The sequence below is a fragment of the Scyliorhinus canicula genome, chromosome 3 (genome assembly GCF_902713615.1).
Source record: "Scyliorhinus canicula chromosome 3, sScyCan1.1, whole genome shotgun sequence".
NCBI classification, from domain to species: Eukaryota; Metazoa; Chordata; class Chondrichthyes; order Carcharhiniformes; family Scyliorhinidae; genus Scyliorhinus; species Scyliorhinus canicula.
In genome coordinates this window covers 183,027,955-183,051,873 of record NC_052148.1, presented here as the reverse complement: position 1 = coordinate 183,051,873, position 23,919 = coordinate 183,027,955, and the positions used below count along the sequence as shown (strand labels likewise).

At 51.6% G+C, this 23,919-nt stretch overlaps 1 protein-coding gene across 18 annotated transcripts in view; it reads left to right on the top strand.

Annotated features, from left to right (window-relative positions):
- Window positions 1-23,919, top strand: part of ndst3 (N-deacetylase/N-sulfotransferase (heparan glucosaminyl) 3) — a 1,441,915-nt gene that overhangs the window by 1,259,223 nt on the left and 158,773 nt on the right. For all 18 annotated transcript variants that reach the window (XM_038791879.1, XM_038791880.1, XM_038791871.1 and 15 more), the window contains one exon: window positions 4,715-4,900. In XM_038791879.1, the coding sequence (XP_038647807.1) occupies window positions 4,715-4,900 (186 nt within the window). The remainder of the gene's footprint in view (window positions 1-4,714; window positions 4,901-23,919) is intronic.

Genomic DNA, 23,919 nt, shown 5'->3' with positions numbered 1-23,919 from the left:
CAGCTGGAACCCACGCATGCGCGGTGGCGGTCTTTCCCCTCAGCCGCCCCGCAAGATCAAGTCTTGCGGGGCGGCGGAGGGGAAATAGTGCATCCGATTGAGACGCCGGCCCGACGATCGGTGGGCACTGATCACGGGCTGTCCCCTCCCGAGCACAGTCGTGGTGCTCATTCCCCACCAGGCCACCTACAAGCCCCAAAAACGGGCATCTCACGGCAATTTCACGACGGCAGCGACCAGGTGTGGTTGCCGCCGTCGTGAAACGGTCGCGAACGGCAGGCCGCTCGGCCCATCCGGTTTGGAGAGTCGCTGGTCGCCGTGAAAAACAGCGAGCGGCGATTCTTCCGAGCGGGGGGTGGGAGAATCGCGGGGGGCGCTAGGGGGTCGTGAAATTAGTCGGGGGGCCCTCCCGCTATTCTCCCACCCGGCGTGGGGAGCAGAGAATCGCACCCTTTGTTTAAATAAAAGTATTTTTTTAAAAAGCAAGATACTGTGGATGCTGGAAACCTAAAATAAAAATGGAGAATGAAGGATAAACTCACCAGGTCTGGCAGCATCTGTGGAGAGAAACAGAGTTTGCGGGCGGGATTTTCCACGTCGTGTTCTGCAGAGGCAGATTATAAGATCCCATCAGTGTGATTGGTCAGCAAATCCCATCCAACGTTTCAAGTCTAAATGACCCTTCTACAGAGGAGTTCCTAGATTTTCATAGAATCCTTAAAGTGCAGAAAGAGGGCATTCATGCCATTGAGTCTTCACTGATTCTCTGAAAGAGCACTCCATGCAGCTATATTCCCTCGTCCATTCACACACTCCGCCCTATCCCCATAATCTACCCTGCAAATCCATGGATGCTAACGGACAATTTAGCATGGCCAATCACCAAATCTGCCCATTTTTGGACTGTGAGAGAAAACCGGAGCACCGGGAGGAAACCCACGCAGACACGGCAACAAAGTGCAAACTCTACACAGATAGTCACCCAAAGCCAGAATTGAACCTGGGTCCCTGGTGCTCTGAGGCAGCAGTGCTAACCACTCTGTCATCATGTCACTCATCTTCCTTACAAGTTTACGAAGGGAATATGTCATCAGCTGAGAGCCAACGGGAGTTCTATGAAGCCCTTGGGAAAGTTGCAGACACTTTCAAAAGTAATTGGTCCTGCAGAGGATTGATTACATTCATTACAATATCTAATAGTCCCCATAGCAACCCTAAGATAAGTAGAAAAGCAGAATACTTGTCACGACACCCTGGGCTAGTGCACAGTCAATTCCACTTGACCCAAATTTGCAACCGAGGTAAAATTAGATTTTCTTTAAAATACCTGAGGTCCTTGGCTGAGCCCAATAAACTGCAGCCACCAGGTTTGTAAGTTTAACATAAGTAACCTTTTGTTGTTATGTGCAGAATTATAATTAAATGGACAGAAAATGCAACTGAGTCTCTCATAACCCTTTCCCAATTGCTCCTTCCTAACTCTTGTCACACACACACACAGACAAACAACACAGAGGGGAAAGGATGGTGGAAAGGGAAAGAAAATATTAATAAAATAAAAGTATAATGATTTTTGATGCACTGGGTTGATTTCTGGTTAGTGTCTCTTCGAAGTTCCGTTTTTGTTTTGGTACTTCTTCCTTTTAGGCTTGAGATGGTTTTCTCTGGTAAGGTTGTTCATCTTCTCTGCAAACTCAGTACCATTCCAGGCTCACAGCAAAGGATGTGCCTGGCACTCACTGCTTTCAGAACAGTAAAACAGTTATTTCACCTCTAAGCAGGAGGGAGAGAGTGTTTGTTTTACTTCCGAGGTCAAAATACTTCTGCCAGTCCTCTCAGAAAGCATCATGCAGGAACAAATCACTGACTGTTGTCAGGCAGAAGACTGTCCCTGGCCGACCCACTGGTTGCCAGCCAACAAATCGATCCAATTCCCTCCAAACAGTGTTCCTAAAATCCATTCCAAATACAAAATCTGGGAACACAATGTCCTGACAAGCAGGTTGCTTCAACTTTTAGTCTTCTGCTTAAAGGAACATTCTATTTATGGGTCCACAGATCAAAATAATGAAATAACATAAAATAAATGGGAACAAAGGAAATAAACAAGGGCAGCATGGTAGCATTGTGGATAGCACAATTGCATCACAGCTCCAGGGTCCCAGGTTCGATTCTGGCTTGGGTCACTGTCTGTGCGGAGTCTGCACATCCTCCCCGTGTCTGCGTGGGTTTCCTCCGGGTACTCTGGTTTCCTCCCATAGTCCAAAGATGTGCAGGTTAGGTGGATTGGCCATGATAAATTGCCCTTAGTGTCCAAAATTGCCCTTAGTGTTGGGTGGGGTAACTGGGTTATGGGGATAGGGTGGAGGTGTTGACCTTGGGTAGAGTGCCCTTTCCAGGAGCCGGTGCAGACCCGATGGGCCGAATGGCCTCCTTCTGCACTGTAAATTCTATGAAACTATGAAACAGGAACTCTTACATACTATAGATGCTGGAAATCTGAAACAGAAACAGAAAATGCAGGAAATATTGAGGTGGTCAGACAACATCAGCGGAAAAAGAAACTGAGTTAACATTTTAGTTTGTGATCACCTCTGAAGGGTCATGATGACCTGAAACATGAACTCTGTTTAGGTCCACAATTGCTGCCTGACCTGCTAAGTTTCAATGTTCTCTGTTTTATTTCAAATAAGTTAATCTGGGATGAGAGTTGAAATCAAACTTGGGGAAACTTCTACAACTTGGTATTAAGCTCCATATTTGCACATGCAAAAAAGGTTATGCTTGCTTCTGATGTCAATATGGCATTTCACATTTGTTGTTACACAATACATAGGGGCACACCTCTGGCTGCAAATGTGCACATGGTTTCTGCCCGTTTGAATGGGGTGACAACCCAAATTGGGCACTGTGTGGAACAGTTTTTAAGACAACTGACGCAATTCAAATAAGTGGGAACAAAGTCCCATAGCAAGAGCATTTTGCCATGTGATTCCCGGCGCTCGCAGCGCCGAGAAGCACATGCTATACAACGCCACCCGCATTAAATATGGAGCCCCAGCGGGGAATGCACAGCCAAGGCCGCACATGGTCCATTTTCTTCACTGAGGTGCTTCACTGGCCGGATCTCCTCAGTGTAGTGAGAGATCATGACGTCATTTAAAAACGGAGTCCCGATCTCCAGAGACCGCGACGCGACCCCCAGCTCCCTCACACCCAACGCACAATGGGAGGGTCCGCAACCCCTACCTGTACCCCCCCCCCCCCCCAACAATCGCGCAGGGCACCCCAGCCTGAATGCACCCACACAAGGCCTGGCAGTGCCCCTGCTAGCTGGACATGCCATCTGAGCACCTTGGCAATGCCAACCTGGCACCCAGGTGGCACTGCCAGGGTGCCAATCTGGCAGTGCCAGGGTGCCCAGGGTACCACCCTGCCCAAAGGGCATGCAACCTGAGGCCTCCAATCCCCTGGGAGACCCCCACAAGTGCCGTTCCATTTGGTCCCTGTTTGTGGGGACCAGTGCTGAACAGCGTTCGCTCGAGGTTTCCAAGGCAAAGGCATTGAATCCCAATGCCTCGTTGACCTCAGGAAACTGCATATTAGAGTGAGACTAGCTGTGTTGGTTGAATGTATAGATTCTCGAAAAAGTGATCCCGCCCCCGATGTGCGGGATTTACATTGCAACGTCTCGCAAGGCATTGCGTTTCAGGTAGCAGCGTCTCCCAGCTTTTATCGGGCTTTTCGGGCGAAGCTTGGCTGTTGGATCACACCCATCATGTCCATTGGAGCTATTGACAAAGTAGAAATGAACCTTCTTGTAACTCCCCGTTGCAGAACTCAATATGTGAATGTAAATACAGAGTATAGGACTATTCAGAAGTGCCTCCTCTTCCTTGGAACTGACATTCCTTTTTAATACATCTGTACCGAATAAATCTGTCAAAATGCAACTTTAAATTGTAAATGTGAACATTTTGTGCAAATCTTTGTTTATCTTAAGGTAGGAGCTTTCTATTAATTTGAAATAGGACATTAAGATTAGATATGAATATATAAATGATTAAAAAAAGGGGAGATTGTTCATTAAAATCCTAAAGGAGATAAATCAAATTAAAATACCATGAAGAGTGTTTTTTTTAGTTGAAAGCTTGCAAGTCTCTATCATTGGATGTGTGATGTGTGACCTTGGTGCTTCTTGTGTTAATACTGCATTTAATCAGTGTTAGGTTTCTTTTCGGGGAATCGAGCTCAAACAGATCTGCTTCGCACTTTAGCTGGTGACTGACATTCACTAATCATGTCTTAATGTGTAATTATTGCTGTTTGTTACTTCCAGCAGAAGGAATAATTAAAATTTAAACAGTGTGCCACTTCAGTGCTTTTTCCAAATATATTCCTCCACAACCCAGCACTCTTTGATCTCTGATCATGCAATAATCATCATTTTAATGGGGTCTTATCTATTAACCTTGCAAAACATCCAGAAGGTATGGCCCATACTAATGGAGGTAGGAAGAGCAGAACACATTCAGTTGCAAAAACAAAATGTGAGATGTGGCGGAAGATTTCTCCCCTGTCTTCAGTAAAACTTGTGTTGGCTTTGCATCGTTTAATGTCCAGCTGTTAGGATTCTGGTGAAATTAGATTTTTAATCATTCTATACCCCCAAGAGTATTTCTAGACGAGCTGACAGATGCTGTTCTGTTTACAGAAACATGGCATTCCCATCGACATGGGCTATGCCGTGGCACCACATCACTCTGGAGTCTATCCAGTCCATGTGCAGCTCTATGAGGCTTGGAAGAAGGTGTGGAGCATCAAAGTGACCAGCACTGAAGAGTATCCACATTTGAAACCTGCACGATACAGGCACGGCTTCATCCACAGTGGCATCATGGTAAGTCAAGTTCGATTATGCCCATTTGAAATGTTAGAATACTGAATTGTAAAATATTTGATCAAACTGTCATAATCCACAACTCTAAACATAAAATGCAACCATGCATTCACCTGGAAATAAAAGCCAGTTTCCAGGGTTGGATACACTGTATTCCCTAGTTATTCACATATGATAGCTGGGACTTCCAATTTGTTTGCTAAATTTGCGTCAAAACAGTGAAATCAGCTGTGAGCAAATATATGCTTTTTTTTACTAGAATTGACAGCAATATGTAATCAGAATACCAAGTTTAACTGGATGTCATCATCAAAGCAATGTTGGAAATAAGTACTTTTCAGAGAAACAGTTTTAGAGGAAATGGACTACTTCAAACAAATAAGAAACACTCAGCAGAACTGTCATCTCAAAACATAAAGCCAATGGGAAGTGACATAAATCATCAGGCAAATTCCCAGTATCTCTTCCTTCACATAACTTAATTCGGCTATTGTTCCAAAGCATAGACGGCTGAAAGGTTCATCCCACATGCATATTGTCAATCAGCACAAAGAGAAAACAGATGCTAAAATGGAAACAAAATAGAGAGGATGCTGGAAATCTGAAAGTGCTGGCAATGCTCAGCAAGTCTGGCGGCATCCATGGGGATAGAAGCAGACATTTTGAGTTGAAGATGGCTTTTCTACCAAACCAAAGGAAGGTAAAAATGTGATGGTATTTATGCCATTGAAAAAGGTGTGGAGGAGGGTGAACAAAAGAGAACGGCTGGGATAGGGTTCGGAGCAGGAGAGATTAAGTGACAAAGATGTCATAGAACATAAGGCAAAGGAAGTGGTAATGATTGTAGTAAAGGAACAAAGCATTGGTCCAGAGCGAATGTGAATGAACAACACTGTCCAAAAGCAAATACATGAAAAACAAAATTAAAAAGAGCATATGTGAAAAAAACAGAATGAAAATGGACGACAGAACTCATGCTTTGAAATTGTTGAACTCGATGTTCAGTCCAGAAAGCTTTAAGGTACCTAATCGGAAGATGGGGTGCTTTTCATTGTGCTTGCATTGGCCTGCAGTGGCACAGTAGTTAGCACCAGAGACCTAGGTTCAATTCCCGCCTTGGGTCCATGTCTGTGTGAAGTTTGCACATTCTACCCCGTGTCTGCGTGGGTTTCCTCCGGGTGTTCTGGTTTCCCCCCCACTGTCCAAATATGTGTGCAGGTTAGGTGGCTTGGCCATGCTAAACTGCCCCTTAATGTCCAGGGATGTGCACGTTATGTTATGGGGTTAGTGAGATAGGGCGGGTGGGCGGGGGAGTGGGCCTAGGTAGAGTGCTCTTTCAAAGGATTGGTGCAGACTTCTTGGGTCAAATGGACTCCCTAGACACTTTAGGAATTCTACGATTCCATCATTCCCTCGAGTAGTGCAGCAGACTAAAGATAGAAATGTGAGCTTTTACCTTTGATCCTTTGGAACCTGAATCTCTCTACAAGTTGTGAAGGAAAGCTCAAGACCTTAATAGCCCACTAATCGTGCATCATTCATTATATCCTAGTAACAGTTGTTGTGGATAAAACCCCCAAGATCCAAGTCAAGAGATTGTTCTGCGCAACTTCCAGACATCAAATTGTTTGCCATCTGAGTGCGCAATCCACCACCTTAGCCCTATTGCCCCACCTCCTTTTGCTATCTTGGGCCCATCTCACTTCACACAGTATATTGGTGAAGTTGAGTCCAACAAACACGAATCACAAATCCTGCACTTTCAGCAGAAGCTAAACAGCACAGTCAGCTAAATTGTACTCTTGACACATTAAACCTTAAAGCATCTGGAAACGAACAGTTTTAACGATTTAATTGTTTTTAGCTGCAGTTAAATCCGCAAGACATTTCTAAATAAAAATAAGCAAAAACCAACCAAATCCTAATCCTTTATTTTATGTATATGCAACTGGGGTATCTTGGACTACTCAACATAACCATATTATGTGATTGATTTTTATATGCTTGTTACCTTTGTAAAATAAACTTGGTTTATCTTTTAACTTGTATCAAAATATGAAGTGACTGGAAAGGGTGTGTTGGGGTCAGAGTTCAAACATCTAACATCTTAACCCCTCCCCCACCTGACAAAAACCTGTCCATTGTCATGTTGTAGTCATAAAAATGTATACTACTGCGCCCATGTCAGTGGGGGGATGGCGGGGCGGGGTTAAGATCCCCACCCCCCTGATGGAACCATCAATTCACTAGACATATGCTTTAAGATATGAACAGTGGTTTTAATCTACTTACTACAGAGCCAGCCTGTTACCCGTTGAACTCTCGATGAACTGGCAGGCTGGCTCTGGACAAGGGTATTTCTACAGCAGTCCAGGGGGAGGAGTCATGGGCGGAGCCAAGTGTGGTGCCCTGTACAAACTCCTGAGCATTCCCAGAGCTACTCCCCCTAGTGGTCGGATAACGCTACTGCGCTTACAATGGTATTGGTAAATACAGTGTGAATTACTAAGTTACATTCACCACATTCACCCACTTCAAAAAAATCAAGTCTGGCGGGGGTGGTGGTCTACAAAGTAAGCATGTCCGGTGGTCGAACTGTCCGCTGTGATCTGCGGAGCACCGGGGTTGCAGCCTCTTGCGGTGGCTGGATGGGTGTTGTGTGCTTGGGTACAATGGCGGACTCCAGGGAGGGCTGTGTCCGAGCTTCATACTCTTCTGGTTCGACTGGGGACTGGGGGCTGGCCGGCGCGGGTGCACGGAACTGGTGGAGCGAGCTCGTGGGCTCGGGAGCATGAGGGGGCGGCAGCATGGGGTGTAGGGTGAGGGGTCCTTCTCTGGGGGTAGAGCTGGATCCGGTGTGCCAGATCTCGGAGGGATACTGTGTCCTGACGGCCATCAGGGAACTTGACGAAGGCGTACTGGAAGTTGGAGTGGAGCAGGCGCACCTTCTCAACAAGGAGGTCGGTTTTGTGTGCCCTGACGTGTTTCCTCAGGAGTACCGGGCCCGGTGTCCTCAGCCATGCCAGAACTGAGACCCCCGTGGTAGTGCCCCTGGAAAAAATGAAGAGCCTCTCGTGAGGGGTCTGATTGGTCACTGTGCATAAGAGGGACCTAATAGCATGGAACGCGCCTGGGAGGACTTCCTGCCACTGGGAGACTTGGAGCTTTCTAGACCGGAGGGTCAGTAGGACGGTCTTCCAGACCGTCGTGTTCTCCCTCTCCACCTGCCAGTTCCCCCTGGGGTTGTAGCTGGTAGTCCTGCTTGAGGCAATGCCCTTGTCGAGCAGGTACTGACGCAGCTCGTCGCTCATGAAGGACGAACCCCGGTCGCTGTGCACGTAGCTGGGGAAACCAAACAGGGTGAAGATACTATGCAGGGCCCTAATGACTGTGTGGGAGGTCATGTCGGGGCACGGGATAGCAAATGGGAAATGGGAGAACTCATCTACGACGTTTAGAAAGTAAACGTTCTTGTTAGTTGAGGGGAGTGGCCCTTTGAAATCAATCGCGAGGCATTCAAAGGGTCTAGAAGCCTTGACCAGGTGGGCCCTATCTGGTCTATAGAAGTGCGGTTTGCACTCCGCACAGATCGGGCAGTCCCTGGTGACCGGTTTTACCTCCTCGTTGGAGAAAGGCAGGTTTCAGGCTCTGATGTAGTGGGCGAGCCAGGTGACCCCCGGGTGGCAGAGGTCGGTGTGGATGACTTTCAGTCGGTCAATCTGCGCGCTGGCGCATGTCCCGCGGGATAGGGCATCCGGAGGCTCATTGAGCTTCCCGGGTCGATACTTAATATCGTAGCTATAGGTGGGGAGTTCGATCCTCCACCGAAGAATTTTATCATTTATTATTTTGCCCCTTTGCGAGTTATCAAACATAAAGGCACCGATCTTTGGTCGGTGATGAGGGTGAACCTCCTACCTGCGAGGTAGTGCCTCCAGTAACGAATAGCCTCCACAATGGCTTGTGCTTCTTTCTCGACTGAGGAGTGTCGTGTGTTGTTCCTCGTGTCTTAATAAAGCTCGTAGTCGGGACTTCCGGCGTGCATCATGAAGTGAGTGAGCACACAGAGGCAGCTCCTGCCTAAGGTTGCAGAAAAGAGCTCTTTTTTGGGCAGCACGGGTTGGAATTTCGATGAAAAGGCGTGGGTGAATGTTCAAGGAGTATTTTCCCCCAGGAATAGGATGTTTCTTGGTTATCAGACCCTCAGAAACAGTGCAAGATTTGTCTGAACAGCAACAAACAAAAACCTCTGCAAGCATGCAGGTGGGGGAAGGGCCAGCTTAGAGGCCTCAAGCTGACTTGAGGGCCTTTATGAAAGCTGAATTCTAGCAGCAGAGGGAAGAACTGTGAAAAGATCTCACCAAGGCCATTGAAGAAGCGGAGACGGACTTCCGGTAGCGGTGATGCGGAGCTAAGCCGCACGTTCAGTGGCTCCCACTATTTTTGGACTTTGGGGCTCTTTTAAGGGCTCGCAGTGGTGCTGTTTGGGCTTTTCCCCGTGGGGGAACACTCCTTCTCAGATTCTCCACCAGTGGATGGCCTGGAAAAGGAGTGGAGCGGTCAGAAAATCGGCTTTGTAGGTGCGGCACCGCAGCTCCCGCTACTTAAGGGCTTTTGGGCCGATTTGAGGGCCTCAAACAGTGCTGTCTCAACGAATCCCGGTGGGGGAAGGTGTCTAGAGGCGCATTCCCCATAATTTATGGTGCTCACCCGGGGTGGGGCAAAGGAAAAGGCTGCAGCAGCTCCACAAGAAAAGCGGGGGAAGAAGGACAAAATGGCGGCCGGCGGAACACCTGAGGACTGGTGGAAGTGGGCGCAGGAGCAGCAAGCTGCTCTTCTGCGCTGTTTTGCGGAGCTGAAGGCTGAGTTGCTGGACTCACTGAATGCGACCACCAACAAGCTGCTTGGAGCTCAGGCGGCCCAGGAGGTGTCTATCCGGGAGTTGCAGCAGCAGGCCGCTGAGCGGGAGCAGGAGGCCGTGGTCCTCGTGGGGAAAGTGGAGTTGCACGAGGCACTTCACAAAAAGTGGCAAGACCACTTGGAGGAGCTGGACGTTCGCACGAGGCGAAAGAATTTGAGGATCCTGGGCCTGGCGGAGGGGCTGGAGGGGTCTGATCTCTCGTGGTACGTGACCACGATGTTGAGCTCGTTGATGGGAGCGGGGTCCTTCCATTTGCCCCTGGAGCTTGAGGGAGCTCACAGAGTGCTGGCCAGGAGGCCTAAGGCAAATGAACCCCCGCGGGCGGTGCTGGTGCTGTTCCATCGATTTAGTGACCGGGTGTGTGTGCTGCGCTGGGCCAAGAAAGAGAGGAGCAGCAAGTGGGAGAATTCGGTAGTACAAATCTACCAGGACTGGAGTGCGGAGGTGGCAAAGCGGAGGGCCGGGTTCAACCGGACGAAGGCGGTGCTGCATGCCAAGCAGGTCAGATTTGGAATGCTGCAGCCTGCACGCCTGTGGGTGACATATAAGGACCGGCACCACTACTTCGAGTCCCCGGAGGAGGCGTGGGCCTTTGTACAGGCGGAGAAACTGGACTCGAACTAGGATCTGGGGACACACTATGGCCGTTGCTGTTTTCGTTGTTGCTGTTCTTCAATTTTGACACGTGTTTTTTTTATGCTGCTTTTCTTTTTGCTCTATTTCCGGGTGGGTTTGTCTGTTGGGTATGGATATGGGGAACGTTGGGGGTATGTGCTTTATATGTTCTCTTCTGTACGGGGCCGGGGGTTGGGGTGAAACTGGATTTTGAGGAGCTGCGTCGGAAGGGTGGGGTGTGGCAGTGTGAATGCGCAGGCTTTCCTCTGGTTGTCCGCGCTGCGGAGCAGGGGGGGGCGGAGCTGGAGGTGGGGGCGTGGCCTCTACTGGTTTTCTTTCCCGCGCTGAAGCGGTGCCAAGGAGGTGTGGCAAGAGGGGGATGACCCCATGCCGGGAGGAGATGGGTTTTGGCAGGAGCTGCCGGGTCAGCAGAAGTCAGCTGACTCACGGAAGTACCATGGAGGGTGCGTCGCGGCTAGGTGGGGTCCTAGCCTGGGGGGGTGGGGGGTGATACCGGGTTGCTGCTGGAATGGCCAGGAAGGAGCTGGCGTGGGCCGGGGGGGTAGAGGAGAGGCGTTATCGCCATGGGGAACGGGTCAGGCGGGGCGAGCTGGCCTGGGGCGAGCAGTCGATAAGCTATGGCTAGCCGGCGGGGGAGAGGGGCAGGTTGCTCTCTGATTCGGCTGATTACCTGGAACGTGAGGGGGCTGAATGGGCCGGTTAAGAGAACCAGGGTATTTTCTCATCTGAAGGGGCTGAAGGCGGATGTGGCTATGCTCCAGGAGACCCACTTGAAGGTGGCGGACCAGGTTCGTCTGAGGAAGGGGTGGGTGGGGCAGGTTTTTCACTCAGGATTGGACGCGTAGAACCGGGGGGTGGCGATCCTGGTGGGGAAGAGGGTGGCGTTCGAGGCGGCTGAGGTGGTGTCGGACAAGGAGGGCAGATATATTATGGTGAAGGGTAGGCTGCAGGGAGAGAAGGTGGTGCTGGTTAATGTATATGCCCCGAATTGGGATGATGCCGGCTTCATGAGGCGCTTGTTGGGCCGCATTCCGGACCTGGAGGCAGGGGGCCTGATCATGGGGGGAGACTTTAACACAGTGCTGGATCCCCCACTGGACCGGTCCAGTTCAAGGACGGGTAGGAGACCGCCGGCGGCCAGAATGCTGAGGGGGTTTATGGACCAGAGGGGAGGGGTGGATCCCTGGAGGTTTGGGAGGCCGAGAGCGCGGGAGTATTCCTTTTTCTCCCATGTCCATAGGGTCTATTCCCGAATAGATTTTTTCATCCTGAGCAGGGGATTGATCCTGAAGGTGCAGGATGCAGAGTATTCGGCCATAGCGATCTCAGACCATGCTCCACACTGGGTTGATCTGGAGATAGGGGAGGCGCGGGACCAGCGCCCGCTCTGGCGCCTGGATGTGGGGCTGCTGGCTGATGAGGAGGTGTGTAGGAGGGTCCGGGGAAGTATTGAGGGGTATCTTGATACCAATGATACGGGGGAGGTCCGGGTGGGGATGGTCTGGGAGGCTCTGAAAGCAGTGATGGAGAGCTGATCTCCATCCGGGCCCATAGGGAAAGGAGGGAGAGGAAGGAGAGGGAGAGACTGGTGGGAGAGCTCCTGGATGTGGACAGGAGATACGCGGAGGCACCGGAGGAGGGGTTGCTGGGGGAACGGCGCAGTTTGCAGGCCAAATTTGACTTGTTGACCACCAGAAAGGCGGAGACACAGTGGAGGAGGTCGCAGGGCACGGTATATGAGTATGGGGAGCAGGCGAGCAGGATGTTGGCGCATCAGCTCCGCAGGCGAGATGCGGCTAGGGAAATTGGTGGAGTGACGGATAGGGGTGGGAATGTAGTGCAGAAGGGGACAGAAGTAAATGGGGTAGAAGGGACTTCTACGAGGAACTGTACCGGTCAGAACCTCCGATGGGGAGAGGGGGGATGGAGAGCTTCATGAACAGGCTACGGTTCCCAAGGGTTCAAGAGGAGCTGGTAGAGGGGCTGGGGGCGCCGATAGAGTTGGAGGAGCTAGTCAGGGGGATTGGACAAATGCAGTCAGGTAAGGCGCCGGGGCCGGACGGGTTCCCGGTGGAATTTTATAAAAAGTATGCGGATCTGGTGGGCCCCCTGTTGGTGCGAGCTTTCAATGAGGCATGGGAGGGGGTGGGCTTTGCCCCCGACGATGTCGCGGGCACTGATCTCTCTGATCCTAAAGCGGGATAAGGACCCCTTGCAGTGTGGATCATACAGGCCTATCTCGCTCCTCAATGTTGACGCTAAGTTGCTGGCGAACATCCTGGCCACCAGGATAGAGGACTGTGTGCCAGGGGTGATACATGAGGATCAGACAGGATTGGTCAAGGGACGGCAGCTCAACACGAATGTGCGGAGACTGCTAAATGTTATTATGATGCCGGCAGTGGAGGGGGAGGCGGAGATAGTGGTGGCGCTGGATGCGGAGAAAGCGTTTGATAGAGTTGAGTGGGGGTACCTGTGGGAGGTGCTGGAGCGGTTCGGATTCGGGGAGGGATTCATCAAATGGGTGAGGCTGCTCTACGCAGCTCCGATGGCGAGTGTAGTTACAAATGGAAGGAGATCGGAGTACTTTAGGCTCTACCGTGGGACCAGGCAGGGGTGCCCCCTGTCCCCCTTGCTCTTTGCACTGGCGATTGAACCTTTGGCTATGGCATTGAGGGAGTCAGGAAGATGGAGGGGTCTGGTGCGGGGTGGGGAGGAACATCGTGTATCGCTGTATGCGGATGACCTGCTGTTGTATGTGGCGGATCCAGAAGGGGGAATGCCGGGGGTGATGGAGCTGTTAGCGGAATTTGGGGGCTTCTCGGGCTATAAGTTAAATTTAGGCAAGAGTGAGGTATTTGTAGTACACCCGGGGGATCAGGAGGAGGGAATTGGGAGACTCCCATTTAACAGGGCAGTGAAGAGTTTCAGATACCTGGGGGTGCAGGTGGCCAGGAGTTGGGGGACTGTCCATAAGCTTAATTTTACCAGGCTGGTGGAGCAGATGGAAGAGGAATTTAAAAGGTGGGACATGGTGCCGCTATCGTTGGCGGGTAGAGTGCAGTCCGTCAAAATGACGGTTCTCCCGAGGTTCTTGTTCCTTTTTCAGTGTTTGCCCATCTTTATCCCTAGGGCCTTTTTTAGAAGGGTTACGAGCAGCATCATGAGCTTTGTTTGGGCGCATGGGACCCCGAGGGTGAAGAGGGTCTTCTTGGAGCGGCGTAGAGATGGGGGGGGGCTGGCGTTACCCAATCTCTCAGGGTATTATTGGGCGGCCAATGTGTCGATGGTGCGCAAGTGGGTAATGGAGGGGGAGGGGGCAGCATGGAAACGGATGGAGAGGGCGTCCTGTGGAGATACAAGCCTGGGGGCCCTGGTAACGGCGCCGTGGCCGCTCCCTCCTACGAGGTATACCACGAGTCCGGTGGTGGCGGCTACCCACAAGATTTGGGGGCAGCGGAGGCGACATAGGGGAGAAGTGGGGGGCTCGATGGAGGCTCCGTTAAGGGGGAACCATAGGTTCGTCCCCGGGAACATTGATGGGGGATTTCAGGGTTGGTACAGAGCGTGCATCAGACAGCTGAGGGACCTGTTTATTGATGGGAGGTTTGCGAGCCTGGGGGAGTTGGAGGAGAAATTTGGGCTCCCCCGGGGAACATGTTCAGGTATCTGCAGGTAAAGGCATTTGCTAGGCGGCAGGTGGAGGGATTCCCTTTGCTTCCCGCGAGGGGGGTGAGCGACAGGGTGCTTTCGGGGGTCTGGGTCGGAGAGGGAAAGATATCTGATATCTACAAGGTTATGCAGGAGGCGGAGGAGGCGTCAATAGAGGAGCTGAAAGCTAAGTGGGAGGGGGAACTGGGGGAACAGATTGAAGACGGGACATGGGCTGATGCCCTGGAGAGGGTTAATTCTTCCTCCTCGTGTGCGCGGCTTAGCCTCATCCAATTCAAGGTGCTGCACCGGGCCCACATGACTGGGACAAGGATGAGTAGGTTCTTTGGGGGTGAAGACAGGTGTGTCAGGTGCTCGGGGAGTCCAGCGAACCATGCCCATATGTTCTGGACATGCCCGGCGCTGGAGGAGTTCTGGAAGGGGGTGGCGAGGACAGTGTCGAGGGTGGTGGGATCCAGGGTCAAGCCAGGATGGGGACTCGTGATTTTTGGGTTTGGGGTGGAGCCGGGAGTGCAGGAGGCGAAAGATGCCGGTGTGCTGACCTTTTCATCCCTAGTAGCCCGGCGAAGGATCTTGCTACAATGGAAGGATGCGAGGCCCCCAAGCGTGGAGACCTGGATCAATGGCATGGCAGGTTTCCTTAAGCTAGAGAAGGTCAAATTCGCCCTGAGAGGGTCGGTACAAGGGTTCTTTAGGCGGTGGAAACCTTTTCTCGACTTTCTGGCTCAACGATAGGGTACGGGGACAGTAGCAGCAGCAACCCGGGAAGGGGGAGGGAAAAGGTGGGGGGGGGCGGACGATGACTATGTTTGTTTATTTAATTTAAATTTATTTTGAAGTTCTTTTGTTGTTCGTTGGGGGGGGGGTGGGGGGATGTGATACATGCGTCGATACGGTCTGGGGGTGGTACGGTTATTATGGGTTATTTTGTTGCATTTCATTGTTTGTCGTTATGTTTTATATTTTCTGTAAAAAATTCCAATAAAAATTATATTTAAAAAAAAATAAAGCTCGTAGTCTCAAAGGTGGAGAAGATGCTTTATTGTGAATTCGTTCGGTCTTCAGAGCTTAACTTACGGCTACCTCAAATGCTGCCTGCTTGTGTGTCTGTGTCCTGCTACCAGTTCTGCCTTCCGTGAAGTGTCGTCACTTCCTGTTCCTGTGTATATATAGCTCTCCCGTGATCCCTCTAGTGCTTGCTCTGTTGTATTGCATCTAGTCAGATCTACAATCACCACATGTTGGAGTTCTGAAGCGGAGAGGGTACGGGAGAAAAATGCGACTGGTCTCCCTGCCTGATTTAGTGTTGCTGCTAGAGCTACCTCTGAGGCGTCGCTCTCAACCTGGAATGGAGTGGATTCATCCACCGCCCGCATGGCCGCTTTGGCGATGTCCTCCTTGATGCAGTTGAAGTCCTGGCGTGCCTCAGCTGACAGGGGAAATCGTGTGGCCTTCAAGAGTGGGCAGGCTTTGTCCGCATATTGAGGGACCCCCTGGGCGTAGTAGGAGAAGAAGCCCAAGCACCGTTTGAGGGCTTTGGGGCAATGGGGGAGGGGGAGTTCTAAGAGGGGGCATACGGTCCGGGTCTGGGCCCAGGACTCCGTTTTCCACGACGTAGCCGAGGATGGCCAGTCTGTTTGTGCGGAAAACGCATTTCTCTTTGTTGTAGGTGAGGTTTCATTTCTGTGCCGTCTGGAGAAAACGGTGGAGGTTGGCGTCATGGTCCTGCTGGTCACAGCCGCAGATGGTGACATTGTCCAAGTACGGAAACGTGGCCCGCAGCCCGTACTGGTCCACCATTCGGTCCATTGCTCGTTGGAACACCGAGACCCAATTAGAACATAGAACATAGAACAGTACAGCACAGAACAGGCCCTTCGGCCCTCAATGTTGTGCCGAGCCATGATCACCCTACTCAAACCCACGTATCCACCCTATACCCGTAACCCAACAATCCCCCCCGCTTAACCTTACTTTTATTAGGACACTACGGGCAATTTAGCATGGCCAATCCACCTAACCCGCACATCTTTGGACTGTGGGAGGAAACCGGAGCACCCGGAGGAAACCCACGTACACGGGGAGGACGTGCAGACTCCACACAGACAGTGACCCAGCCGGGAATCGAACCTGGGACCCTGGAGCTGTGAAGCATTTATGCTAACCACCATGCTACCCTGCTGCCCCTTTAGTGACGCCGAAGGGGACCCGGAGAAAATGGAAGAGGTGGCAGTCGGCCTCGAATGCCGTGTAGTGGCGGTTCTCCGGGCGGATTGGGAGCTGGTGATATGCAGACTCCAGATCCACCGTGGAAAAGAGCCGATACTGGGCGATCTGATTTACCATGTCTGCAATCCTGGGGAGGGGATACGCGTCGAGGAGCGTAAATCTATTTATGGTCTGACTATAGTCGACAACCATGCGGAATTTTTCCCCGGTCTTAACAACCACCACCTGAGCTCTCCAGGGACTATTGCTGGCCTCTATAATCCCCTCACTGAGAAGCCTTCGGACCTCTGACCTGATAAATACCCTATCCTGCAGGCTGTATCGAGTGGCTACAGGTTTACAGTCCTTTGTGAGATTGGCGAAGAGAGGAGGGGGGATATTCGCAGTGTAGCGAGGCTGCAGATAGTGAGTGGGGGCAGGGGCCCGCTGAAGCTGAGGGTGAGGCTCATAAGGTTACACTGAAAATCTAGGCCTAATAAGAGTGGCGCGCAGAGGTCGGGCAAAACGTAGAGTTGAAATTTTGAGTAGCTTGCGCCTCAGATTGTGAGTGTCGTGGCGGTGCGCCCCTGTATCTGGACAGAATGGGAGCCTGAAGCGAGCGAGATAGTTTGCCGCACAGGGAAAACGGGGAGCGAACAGCGTCTTACCAGGTCTGGGTGTATGAAGCTCTTAGTGCTCCCGGAGTCGAAAAAGCATGGCGTGTTGTACCCGTTGATTTGGACCTCTGCCATCGGATTTCACAGATGCTTCGTGCGTGATTGATCCAGGGTGACTGCGCCGAGTTGCGGGCCGCGTGACGAGTGCCCGGGGAGGTCGTACTCTTCCGATGAGTTGTCCGAGCGTGGAGATGCAGGTCGGGCCCGTGGATCGCACATGGCGGGCAGCGAGGAAGATGGCGTCCAAGATGGCGGCCCCCATGAGTTGCATGTGGCCGGCTGCGTGGTGGAGGTTTGTCAAGATGGCGGCCCCCATGGATCGCACGTGGCGGGAGGGGGCGGGGTCGGGGCATAGGCCGCAGCGTTTCGGGCCCCGCGCGCCTGCGGGTGTGGGGAGCGATTGCTTCGTGCCGCTGGGGAGTTAGAAGCTGGGGCCCTTTTTGCGAGGCACACTCTCGCGTAGTGGCCTTTCCGCCCGCAGCTGCTGCAGGACGCGTTGCGGGCCGGGCAGTGCTATCGCGAGTGCTGATTCTGGCCGCAGAAATGGCTGGCTGGAGCAGCATAGTGGCTGGCTGGGGCAGCATGGTAGCTGGGCGGCCGCGTGGCACAGGCCTGGAGGAGTCGCTGGTCGGGGGCCCATGATTGGGTCGCGGGGTCCGCGTTGAACAAGGTGAGGCTGCGGAAGGAGACCTCCATCGTGGTAGCAATTTCCGCAGTTGTTTCTCAGTCTTGGGCCCCCTTTTCCAGCAGTCGTTGGCGCACATAATTAGACCTGAGGCCCGCTACAAAAACATCGCGTACAGCAAGTTCTCTATGTTCAGCCGCGGTAACCGCTTGATAGTTACAGTCATTTGATAGATTATTGAGCTCTCTTAAAAATTCAGCGACTGATTCTGTCACATCCCCCCCCCTTAATATTTCTGGTTATAATGTTGTCAGGGAAATAGGGTTAGTTAATAAAGAACAGTGGGTGGCAGTATTGATCAAAAAGACATTGTTAAAGTCCTAGAAAGGGATGATGTATTTCAGGGTTCAAAGGCAGACGCTGTCAATTTCAGAACCTTAGCTCCTGACTTTTCAGGACTGTGAGTTCTGTTTTAGCTCCAAAATGATGTTTGTGGCATTTGCACGTGCCCTTCTGGAGCGAGCCATCTCTGCTGTTTTGCTGAGGATATTAGCGTGCACAGGGGGTGTTGTCAAAAGAATGCAGAGTGGGCAGATCGTGAGGTCAATCAGTTTGTAAAATTTGATACTAGTGTTGCTATTTTGGAACTCAATGTTTCAACTATAATCCCGCATTTAACATTGTACAGTTGAACATGCATTCAGCAGCACGAAGGATCACACCCCTGACAGCTGTATTTAAAGGGATTACCAACTACTTTCTGCATTGTTGCTGATTGATCTCTTTTGGCTGCAACTGCAGATTGATGATGCGCTTGATGATTTTTAGAGTTGTGTAACATTGCTCAGTCTACAGGGAATGGGACACGGCTGAAGGACTTTATCCTGAATTCAAGGATCCTGCATAAGCTTCCTTTCCCCCTGACATGGGTGCAGTAGTATACATTTTTATGACTACAACATGACAATGAGAGTAAGCAGAGGTGACACAGAACATGGAAAACTGTTGGAAGGGAGGAAAACAAGTGGGATACGAGCAATCAGCAGGGGGCTATATCTGCCCATGGTGTTTGGGGAACAACTCCCTGTCAACAAGGAACAATATTTTGCATGCCTTCACTTCACTCACTGAAACCTATCATGAGCTGCAGTCACAACCTCTACTCTCCAGGGAACTATCTTAATACAAACAAAATTCCATCAGACCAAGTTCAACAAACAATATCTCTGGCTGGAATGAACTATGAATTTACTTTTACAATGCTTTAATTGCACCTCTGTCTCTAAAAGGTGTCTGCTGTCTTTCAAACCAGCATTTAAAAAAAACATGACTGCAGCAGTCACACACTAACCCAGGCTTTTAACCCTTACTGCACCAAATAATTATGAAATTCCGAAATACTTATTCCGACAGACCCTGCTCCCAGGATTTACCTGGCTCGCAATGCCTCGCAAGATTCAAATCAATCTCACGAATCATTGCAAGGGGAATTGGATCACTTTTTAGCAAATCTGCATATTATACCAAAACAGTGAGCCTTACTCTAACGTGCAGATTCCCAAGGTACCTGAGGTTTGGGGATTCAATTCCTTCGCCTTAGGGACCACGAACAAGCGTCATTTGATATTGGTCCTCACAAACGGGGACCAGACGGAACGGCAGTTGTGGGGGACTCCAAGGGGATCGGATGCCTCCACCTGCATGCCCTTTGGGCAGGGTGGTGCCCTGACATTGCTGGTGGAAGTGCCACCTGTATGCCAGCCTCTCACAAAGTGTCCAGGTGGCACTGCCAATTGGCCGAGGCACTGCCAGGCTGGCGATGCCAAGATGCCAATTTTGAGCATGCGTGATTGGGCCGTGGTTGCCGGGTGTTGGGGGGATGCGGCGGTGGGGGGAGGCGAGGGGAACCCTCCCATTTTACGTTCGGGCTGGGGGTTTGGGGATTCTTTGGCAAGCAGAACTCCCCATTGTAAAAAGCATGGCTATGTGCAACCTCAGCCGCACATTCCCCGTTCAGGCCCCTTATTCAAAGTGAGTAGCGTTGAATAGTCATGTGTTTCTTTGCATTGTGTGTGCCAGGATACGTGCGGCTAAACGCACTCGTTCGGGGATTTTGTTCCCTTTTGGGAAGATTGCGTGTCAAGTGTGTAGTTCACATTCCCATTGGCGGAGCTATTCAGAAAGTAAGTCAAGACATGCAAATGGGCCAGCACTCTGATAGTGCGAATTCAGATCAATTCCAGGCCCAGCGGGCATTCTAAATGCAGGGGCAAGAGTTTGCGGCAAAGAGCCTGGCAGCCGGAGCTCTTTTTAAACCCACCATTTACCATGCATTCGCTGCAACCACAAACATGGTTCACAGAAGACCTGCCCCCCCCCCCCCCGCCCCCCGCCACCCCCGCCCCACTCCCCCAACCCCCCGTCGAGGTCAGGAGTCTAAAGTGGACCCATATCTCCATGCCAGTGTGCAGTGTGGCGAGGAGGGGCACCCTCTTCTCCAGAGTGGGCCACAGACCCAAGCCTGCCCTCCTAAACACTGCCCGGGAGGTGGTGGGAGAGGCAGTCAGTGCTGGAAGCCTTGCCAGGAGGAGACAGTTAATGATACGGAGAGGTGGGCGTCACTGGTGAAGCCTCTTTCCTGAGAGGGGCAAAGAACCAGGGATTAGATTGGATTGGATTTGTTTATTGTCAGGTGAAAAGTATTGTTCTGTTTACAGTGCAGATAGATCATTCCATACATGAAAAAACATAGGGAAAACAAAAATACACAATGCAAATACATAGGCCCAGCATTGGGCGAAGTGTACGGAGTGCAGTACTACTCATAGAACACACAGTGCAGAAGGAGGCCATTCAGCCCATCAAGTCTGCACCGACCCATTTAAGCCCTCACTTCCACCCTATCCCCACAACCCAATAACCCCTCCTAACCTTTTTGGTCACTAAGGGCAATTTATCATGGCCAATCCACCTAACTTGCGTGCCTTTGGACTGTGGGAGGAAACCGGAGCACCTGGAGGAAACCCACGCAGACACGGGGAAAACGTGCAGACTCCACACAGACAGTGACCCAACGGGGAATCGAACCTGGGACCCTGGCGCTGTGAATCCACAGTGCTAGCCACTTGTGCTACCATGCTGCCCTAAAGTAGAGCCCTCAGTAGAGTAGATGTGTGAGCAGAGTAGACTAGAGTAGATCAGATCAGTGATTCAGGAGTCTGGTAACAGCAGGGAAGAAGCTGTTTTTGAATCTGTTTGTGCGCATTGTCAGACTTCTGTGTCTCCTGCCCGATGGAAGTTGGAAGAGTGAATAAGTCAGGTGGGAGAGCTCTTTGATTATGCTGCCCGCTTTCCCCAGGCAGAGGGATGTTAATGAATTGGAGGCGGGTTTGTCTGATGGACTGGCTGCGTTTACGACTTTCTGTAGTTTCTCACGGTCTTGGGCTGAGCAGTTGCCATACCAGGCTGTAATGCAGCCACATAGGATGCTTCCTATGGTGCATCTGTAAAAATTGGTAAGAGTCAATGTGGACATACCGAATTTCCTTAGTTTTTTGGAAAGTATAGGTGCTGTTGTGCTTTCTTGGTCGTAGCATCTATGTGGGTGAACCAGGACAGATTGTTGGTGATATGCACATCTAGGAATTTGAAGCTGTCAACCATCTCCACCTCAGTACCATTGATGCAGACAGGGGTGTGTACGATACCTTGTTTCCTGAAACACCAGGTTAAAGTCAAACAGGTTTGTTTCAAACACTACCTTTCGGAGCGCAGCTCCTTCCTCAGATTCACCTGAGTTCACCGAAAGCTAGTGTTTGAAACAAACCTGTTGGACTTTAACCTGGTGTTGTAAGACTTCTTATTGTGCTCACCCCAGTCCAACGCCGGCATCTCCACATCCTTGTTTCCTGAAGTTAATAACCAGCTCATTAAGTTTGCTGACATAGAGGGAGAGATTATTGTTGTTACATCACTCCAAGAGGTTCACTATCTCCCTCCTGTATTTTGACTCACTACGTTTGTGTCATCAACAAACTTGTAGATGGAGTTGGAGCCACATTTTGCCACATAGTATATACAGCGAGTATAGTAGGGGGCTGAATACGCAGCCTTGCAGGGCCCGATATTGAGGACTATTGTGGAGGAGGTGTTGTTGTTCATTCTTACTGATTGTGGTCTATGGGTCAGAAAGTCGAGGATCCAGTTGCAGAGGAAGGAGCTAAGTCTTCGTTTTTGGAGCTTTGATATGAGCTTGGCTGGGATTATGGTGTTGAAGGCGGAGCTGTGGTTAATGAATAGGAGTCTGATGTAGGAGGCCTTGTTGTCGAGATGCTCAAGGAATGAATGTGGGGCCAGGGAAATGGCATCTGCTGTGGACTAGTTGGGGTGAAATCTGCTGATGCCCTGCTTCCTCTGCAGTAGGGCAGCGCTTCTGAGGAGTGCAAACATCTGGTGGGCCCTTACTTGAGCTTGGCCAAGCCTATCCCCTTAATGAAAAAGCTGGGGTATGAGGATGCCCAGAGGGGTGGCCTGGGTGGTCTCCCAGAAGAACAGAGGCTCCTTGAGCATTCAAAGGATACAGGCAGCACTCAGCTGAGTGAACCGCCTGGAGCCTGTAAGTAGTGTTATCAGGGTGCTTTTAAAATACAGACTGTAGCAATGGCGGTTTGAGCCAGGCCATCCCGATCCTGAGGGGGACACCCTGAGTCCACAGAATTGGTATAAAGCCACTCCCAACAACTGCCCCCAGCTGAAGCAGTCATCCCCCTTACAGTACCTTACAATATTTGAGGATTTTTCAGTTTTTTTACTCACTCGCTCCCCCCCCCCCCCTCCCCCCACACACACACACATACACACACACACACACACACACACAGCCACAGCATGCATCCAGGCCTTGCTTTGTCAATACTTGCACTATTTTGCACTCGTTAGACTTCTGCCAAAGAGGGGTGCAGCATCGCTGAATGGTAGAGCGTACTGTGTACAAGCCGCTAATGATATTGAAAGCCATGCAAATGACGGTTTTGCATTGACCTTCCGGCGTGGGGCGCAAACTTCGATTCTCCGCCAGTGAGGGACTGGAGTGAATGTCAGGATCGGTGCCGGGCGCAAACCTCAATTTTGTGCAATTCTCCGCGTGATCGCAATTCTGGGGCTGGATTCTCCCCTACCCGGCATGACGGAGGGTCCCGGTGTAGGGGAGTAGCGCCAACCACTCAGGGGTCGGGCCTCCCCAAAGGTGGGGAATTCTCCCCACCATTGGGGGCCAGTCCCGTGCCGGAGCGGTTTGCACCAGAAGACTGGCGCAAAAAACCGGCACCCCTGGCAGCGGGGCTGGCCAAAAGGCTTTCGCCGGACGGCGCATGCGCCGGCGGTGACGTCAGCGGCCGGCTGCCGCTGATGTCACCACCGGCGCATGCACGATGTGGGTTTCTCTTCCGCTTCCGCCATGGCGGAGGCCGTGGCGGCCGCGGAGGAGAAATAGTGCACCCAGGGCACTGGCCCGGAGTCTGAGCGGGGGGCCCCGATCGCGGGCCTGGCCACCGTGGGGGCGCCCCCCGGGGTTCGATCCCCCCCCCGCCCCCCCCCCAGGACCCCGGGGGCCCGCTCGCGCCGCTGATCCCGCCGTTACAGAGGTGGTTCAAACCTCGGTGGCGGGAGAGGCCTCCCAGCGGCGGGACTTCGGCCCAGCCGGGCGGAGAATCACCGCAGGGGCCTCTCTGATCGGAGTGGCGAGATTCCCGCCACTTCCCGGGTGCCGGAGAATCTCTGACATGGCGGGGGCGGGATTTTAGGCGGCCCCAGGCGATTCTCCGACCCTGCTGGGAGTCGGAGAATTTCGCCCCTAGTTTCCGACACCGCGAAATGGAGAATTCCGCGATATACCTTGTAAGCACTTCAAATTTAAACGAAAATTCGGAACAAAACTCTCCCCATTCTACTTTTAATTTCAGTCAAGAACTCCCTTTTACACGACAGCTTCTTGAGTCTCCATACAAGTCTGGAATCAGATCAATATGTGTTGCAGCTACCAAGGATTTAAAGTGGTATTCCTCCCTTTCCCAGTTACATTCTGAGGTGAGGGGTTTCTTATTGGATTCATCCATTAGCCCCCAGCCAGGTGGATCCTACAGCTCAACTTCAGTGTCTCACAAATTTGCATTTTCCAGCCTGAGCAGGGGCCTCACTTGCAATTTCAGCACAGTGACCCCAGATCAGAAAGCCTCTGGCTCCTGGTGGCCCTCTGCCTCTCTGCCGCTTGCTGGGAGACCAG